Source organism: Camelina sativa, chromosome 3, assembly GCF_000633955.1.
Source record: "Camelina sativa cultivar DH55 chromosome 3, Cs, whole genome shotgun sequence".
Lineage (NCBI taxonomy): Eukaryota > Viridiplantae > Streptophyta > Magnoliopsida > Brassicales > Brassicaceae > Camelina > Camelina sativa.
Window position 1 is genome coordinate 502,072 of NC_025687.1, and position 6,649 is coordinate 508,720.

General features: G+C 38.6%; 3 protein-coding genes across 3 annotated transcripts in view; all 3 read left to right on the forward strand.

Annotated features, from left to right (window-relative positions):
* LOC104778522 (pyruvate dehydrogenase E1 component subunit alpha-3, chloroplastic-like) overlaps nucleotides 1-355 on the forward strand; it is a 2,016-nt gene extending 1,661 nt beyond the window's left edge. Inside the window, exon 3 of the mRNA XM_019239378.1 lies at nucleotides 345-355. Within this exon, the coding sequence (XP_019094923.1) occupies nucleotides 345-355 (11 nt within the window). The remainder of the gene's footprint in view (nucleotides 1-344) is intronic.
* LOC109124557 (pyruvate dehydrogenase E1 component subunit alpha-3, chloroplastic-like) lies at nucleotides 566-2,596 on the forward strand. The gene is made up of 3 exons (XM_010482366.2): nucleotides 566-1,006; nucleotides 1,235-2,012; nucleotides 2,140-2,596. Exons 1-3 carry the CDS (start codon nucleotides 770-772, stop codon nucleotides 2,415-2,417), a joined length of 1,293 nt encoding a protein of 430 aa, XP_010480668.1. The 5' UTR covers nucleotides 566-769; the 3' UTR covers nucleotides 2,418-2,596.
* On the forward strand, nucleotides 4,429-6,181 carry LOC104759447 (28 kDa ribonucleoprotein, chloroplastic-like). The gene is made up of 4 exons (XM_010482374.2): nucleotides 4,429-4,882; nucleotides 5,293-5,394; nucleotides 5,503-5,811; nucleotides 5,903-6,181. Exons 1-4 carry the CDS (start codon nucleotides 4,478-4,480, stop codon nucleotides 5,957-5,959), a joined length of 873 nt encoding a protein of 290 aa, XP_010480676.1. The 5' UTR covers nucleotides 4,429-4,477; the 3' UTR covers nucleotides 5,960-6,181.

Sequence of the window (6,649 nt, forward strand, 5' to 3'; positions counted from 1 at the left end):
GCCGAGTGGTTTAGAACCCTCTCTTTGACAAGGCTTGCGGGTTGAGAAACATTTTTGAACATTTATGTTGTTGTTTGGCTGTTACGTATCTGCGTTTCTTTGCTTTCTTCTGCAGTTGTACATTTGTACGTCTATTGGCATAAGTTCCAAATGGTGAAAACGATATGGGATAATTAATTTAATTACATTGAAAGGTAAAGTTAGACAATAGGAGGAGAACCAAAGTAAAAGTTTAGAATTATACAACTATTATTTTCGTAATTCCATTTGTTTTCTTAGCACTCATAAATTCATAATAATCCTAATCAATATTTTATTCATAATTTTTTGTGTAAATAATTCAGGCAATATGTAAGTAAAGTACAACGTTAAAATTAAAAAGCATGTGCTAATTCTGGTAAGATCTTTGTTAACAAAAATCAAATTTAAGAAGAAAAGTGATATTGTGTTGAGTAGTTTAGTTAGGAATTAAGATTGTGATGAAGTAGTAGATCCGATCTTCAAATATAAAAGATATACAAACTGAAACATTGGTATTAACGAAAAAAAAGGAGTTGGGTTGGGGTGGGTCCAAAACCAAATGCGAGTGTAGTATAGAAGAGAAGGAGAAGACATCAGCCCTTCTCCTCTCTGCCTCTTGTTTTTGTTTAACTATTTCAAGTTACCAAACTCTCTCATCTCTCTTGTTCTCTCCGCCCTCTCCACTTGAATCCCCTAAATTATAAAAAATTTCTGATCGATCTCATTGGTCTCTCTCCATTCTTCGATAATGGCGACGGCTTTCGCTCCAACCAAGCTCACTGCCACCCTCCCTCTCCATGGATCTCAAGAGAATCGTCTCGTGCTCCCGATCCGATTGGCTCCTCATTCTTCTTTCCTCGGATCCACCCGTTCCCTCACCGCTCATTCTTCTCGCAGGCTCAACCACGCTCACGCCACACGTCGTTCTCCTCCCGTCGTCGGTGTCCAGGAAGTTGTCAAGGAGAAGAAATCCATCAATAGCCTGGTATTATTAATGCGTCTCTTTAGAATTCTAAAGACTTATACTTTGTTGTTACTAGGTGTAGTAATTTGTATTCTACTGATCCTAGCTAGTATTTCTCGAACTCTGTGGCAGAATTGTTCATTCTAGGACTTAAAGTTGGAAGCTTTTTATATTTCTACGTGCCTTGAAATTTGTTGAATTGATTAAGGAATTGATGTAAATTTATGATTTTTGTTTAAATTTCTATAGTTGATTACCAAAGAGGAAGGATTGGTCTTGTATGAAGACATGATACTCGGTAGATCATTCGAAGACATGTGTGCTCAAATGTATTACAGAGGAAAGATGTTTGGTTTTGTTCACTTGTACAATGGCCAAGAAGCTGTATCCACTGGCTTCATCAAGCTCTTGACCAAGTCTGATTCCGTCGTCAGCACTTACCGTGACCATGTTCACGCTCTCAGCAAAGGTGTCTCTGCTCGTGCTGTGATGAGTGAGCTCTTTGGGAAGGTCACCGGTTGCTGCAGAGGTCAAGGTGGATCCATGCACATGTTCTCTAAAGAACACAACATGCTTGGTGGATTTGCTTTTATTGGTGAAGGGATTCCCGTGGCCACTGGTGCTGCGTTTAGCTCCAAGTACAGAAGGGATGTCTTGAAACAGGACTGTGAAGACGTCACTGTTGCGTTTTTCGGTGACGGGACTTGTAATAACGGACAGTTCTACGAGTGTCTGAACATGGCTGCTCTCTGGAAATTGCCTATTATCTTTGTTGTGGAGAATAACTTGTGGGCGATTGGGATGTCTCACTTGAGAGCCACTTCTGACCCCGAGATTTGGAAGAAAGGTCCTGCTTTTGGGATGCCTGGTGTTCATGTTGACGGTATGGATGTTTTGAAGGTGAGGGAAGTTGCTAAAGAGGCAGTCGCTAGAGCTAGAAGAGGAGAAGGTCCAACCTTGGTAGAATGTGAGACTTACAGATTCAGAGGACACTCTTTGGCTGATCCCGATGAGCTCCGTGATGCTGGTAAAAATCTCTCTTCTTTACTGCTTCTTGATTCTTTGTTTATCTTAGAATTGAACCAACATTAAAGTTTAAAGCATTTTTGGATGGGTTACATTTGAATTTGGTTACAATCTTATTTTTTTGGCAGCCGAGAAAGCCAAATACGCGGCTAGAGACCCGATAGCAGCACTGAAGAAGTATTTGATAGAGAACAACCTTGCGAAGGAAGCGGAGCTAAAGTCGATAGAGAAGAAGATAGACGAGTTAGTGGAAGAAGCAGTTGAGTTTGCAGATGCGAGTCCACAGCCCGGTCGCAGCCAGTTGCTAGAGAATGTGTTTGCTGATCCAAAAGGGTTTGGAATCGGACCTGATGGACGGTACAGATGCGAGGATCCCAAGTTTACTGAAGGCACAGCTCAAGTCTGAGAAGACATGTTTAACCACAAGCTGTCTACTACTCCTGTCTTTGGCTTCTGTTTAATGTTTCTATATATCTCATTAAGTTAAATTTCACAGAGAATCAGTTTGAATCATTTGAACTTTTTTTGGTATGTTTTGTTGGGTGTTACTAAATTATCACAAGGGTTCTTAATATTGTTTTTTCATTGGTTCAGCAAGAGTTTGCATAAACGCAGATCAACAGGAACACAGAACAAAACACAAACACTCTCAAAAGAAGATGGGCTCTTCAACATGAGACGACATAACAGCCAAAATATACACAATCTCGTATAAGAAGCAAGGCAACCCATTCCAATCCTTCCACTGCACTTTTAATCACGGAACTCTTTTCCTCTATGCTTCTTCTCTGCACAACTTGCAAACATTCCTCAAATACATGTACGAGACCATCAGCTACCGAAGAGATGTCAATCATCTTCATTATTTTGTTGATACTTGATTCTACGAGCAAGTAATACTTGGTTGGTTGTACAATTTGAATGGGAAGCTGATCTATCATTGATCTACAATTACATTCAACTTTCACTGCCTCTTGTCTCTGGTAACGCCTTTATATTTTTCAAATGTCATGCGTCTGATAACTTACTCTGTTTCCTCCGACCAAGGAAGCAGCACACTTGTGTGATTATTACATAAGAAGAAAACCAAACACAAAAACTCTAAGCAAGAAAGATGGGCTCTTGAAAAGGAGACATAAACCGCCAAGTAGACGACACACACAGTCTCGTATACGATCAACCCATACCAAACTAAAATTTTTAATCATAAAAACTCTTTCCCTCCATTGCTTCTTCTCTGCAGCCCAATCCCCAACGTAATGATTTTGTATGTTACCGTTTGTGATAAAGATTAATATATTCTTCCTGTATATATTAAAAAAATATAAAACAAACCACGAGAGAGAGAGAATATATACTGTATTTATCTGATTTATTAATTAGAATTTTCCTAATTAATTCTGACCGTTGTGATTATAAATTTCCTTTTTTTTTCTTTTCTTAATTAGTGTGCTTTGTAAATTTTCCTTATTAACTCTCTCTCTCTCTGTTAACTCTTGTTCTTCTTCATTCTTCCTTGCTTGAGAGAGAATGAAATTAAAAAACTCTCGGTTTCAATCAAAACCCTAAACCAAAATAAACCCTGTGAATTCCGACGTATGTTTATGATCGGATCCGATCTCTCTGCAATGATCTCCATCCATCCGAAGAGAAAGGTTCTTCATAGCTTACGGCAGTCTTGAGAATTTCATCAATTGGATCGTTGGTTGGAGTGAAGAAGAAGATACGATGATATAAAACGATCGCCGACTTATATCAAAACGATCGAATGGCGTTGTGGAAACTCGCTACACAGGAAACTCATCCCTCTGCAGTGCAGAGTCACGTCTTTTGCTCTGTTCTTCTTGTACGGTCTTCAAAACAAACCTTAACCTTGGCGGATTTAGTTTAGGTTGTGCTGGTTTGATTTTGGTTACTTAAATCTTAGTTGTTTCTATGTGCAATTTCAAGTTATGGCTTCCATCATCTAACATCATTGATTTTGTTTTTGTGTATGTGTGTTTAGGGTTTGCTGGAACCAACAGAGCAATACGTCTCTCAACACCAAAAGGCTAGATGATGATGACACCGAGAACCCTTACTCGTAAGTCTACCTCTCTAATCTTCTTTTCCTTTACTAATGGTGAATTGATGATTTCCCTAGTGGCTATATATATATAATGGTAGTCTCAGGCTCTGTAATTTTGGAATATGAGGTTCAATGTGTTTTGCTGATGACGAGTCAGAAAACTGTCCTAGCATGAGTAGGAACCACAGTTTTTATTTTCTCTGTTTTAATAACCGATGGGAATGGTCTAAGTATTGTCGTGTATGTAACATAAACCGGATTTTAACGGGTTAGAAGAAAGACCCGAATCGACCCGATTTCTCGTCGTAATTTCGATTTCTATTTTTGTTTTGTTTTTTTTTTTTTTATTGCTCCAAGTCAAATTATAAAATTTATTTTGACTCTCTCTGGTTTCGATAATGGCGGCCTCCTCCTCCTGCTTCGCAATTCCCTTATCTTCTTCTTCATCTTCTCGAACGTCTCACAATGCCATTCCCAAATACAAAACCCTAATATCTTCTTCTTACTCTTACTCTTACTTAGAATCCCTGAAACCTCAGTTCCCTCGTCCCTTTATAGCCCAACAACCACTGCAACCTAATTATAAGGTCTCTTCTTCAGAATTATCAGTTGTAGATGAAGTTGAAGAAGAAACGAAAACTGAAGAAGGAGAAACTGATGGAGACGAAGCAGCAGCAGCAGCGGCAGCAACAGTAAAGAAACCGAGACCTTGCGAGCTCTACGTGTGTAATATCCCAAAAAGCTATGACATTGCTCACCTTCTTGAGATGTTTCAGCCTTTTGGAACTGTGATCTCTGTAGAGGTAATTTTGTTTTTAAAAAGTCTTCTTATCCAGATTTTTATTGATCCTACTATAATGCCTTGAAGGAAATTTCAATCTTTTACTCTTTGAACAGAAGATTATCCACAGTGTAATCTGAAAGTAAGTAGCTTTGAGAGTTCCCTCAAGTCGAATCAAACTCTTTGTCCTCACCAGTTTATGTTTTGAGTGTATGGCTGTGATTAGTTCATGATTCTTCTTATCACCAATTTCAAACTTTTAACTCTTTTTGAACTTGATTCAATAGAGGATCATCAATATATCCACAGTGTGTAGTCTGAAAGTCCTTCCCATCAAACTTATAATCATCCTCTTACTTGTTTTCAACTCTTTTGAGTATATGGATGATTATAATGAGAGGTTTGTGTGTATTACTTGATATGATCTGGCAGGTATCGCGAAATCCTCAGACGGGAGAGAGCCGTGGAAGCGGATACGTTACAATGGGTTCTATAAACTCTGCCAAAATCGCCATTGCTTCTCTTGATGCAAAAGTAAGATCTTTAGAAACCGGAAAAGAATAAAAATCTCTTTCTTCTTCTTCTTCTTCTTCTTCATTGAGCTTTTTAAAAGTTGAGTGCTTTTGGTTTCTTGCAATGAAGGAAGTAGGCGGTAGGGAAATGCGGGTTAGGTATTCTGTTGACATGAATCCAGGAGCCAAAAGAAACCCTGAAGTCTTGAATTCAACCCCAAAGAAGATTCTCACGTACGAAAGCCAATACAAAGTCTATGTCGGAAATCTCCCTTGGTTCACACAGCCTGATGGTTTGAGACAACACTTTAGCAAGTTTGGGACAATCGTAAGCACGAGAGTGTTACATGACCGTAAGACTGGTAAAAACCGAGTCTTTGCCTTTCTTTCTTTCACAAACAGTGAAGAACGTGATGCGGCTCTATCATTGAATGAAACAGTTAAGTTCGTTATCCATTAAAGGATCTTGAAACTAAAAAAACCTCTGGTTCTCTGGTTTCCTTCCTTTTTAACACAATCTCTCTTTGCAGGAATATGAAGGTCGCAGGATCATTGTCAGACAAGGTGTAGAAAAGAGCGATGCGTGAAACAACTGTTCTGTTTTTGCTGTAATGTCTTCTGATATCTTCGACGAGGTCTCAAGAATACAGTAACCTTTACATATTATATCCATCTCGATTTTGTTTATCACCCATCTATATATAATATTATCCTCTGTATGATTCTCTTTACTCACTACTCTACAATTGAAAGGTAACTCTCAAGTGTCTTATTAGTCTCTCAGATGTAATGCATCGCAAGTTTAACCACATTACCTGCTTCCTCGAATTTCCAAATAAGAGTTTGGAACAACGACATCAGTCGAACATCTTACCAAACACTGGTGTGCAATCCTAGTATCTTCATGTTGTAGGTGTAAAAAGGTTGTATGTTATTGTATATCTACAAGAGTGATTACATGAGCATATATATACAGAACTCGAGAGAGACCCTAGGTTAAGTAAGTATAGGAAGTAATGATAGAAGGAAAGAATATATTGCAGTAGTAATGACTGAAGATGTCGTATCCTTGATAGTGGATTGAAGATGTCGTATCCTTAACAGTAGGATCTCTTGTTAAGACTTACCTCCGAAAACCCGATTCGGAGCCCCAAATGAGGATTTAGGAGGATCCTTGACTTGCTTTGACAAAAGGCAAGAAGAACCAGAGATTTTTTTTAAAGGACACAAAAATAAATGGGTTTTAGATTTGTTGAGGCCCATGACTAAAGATGTAC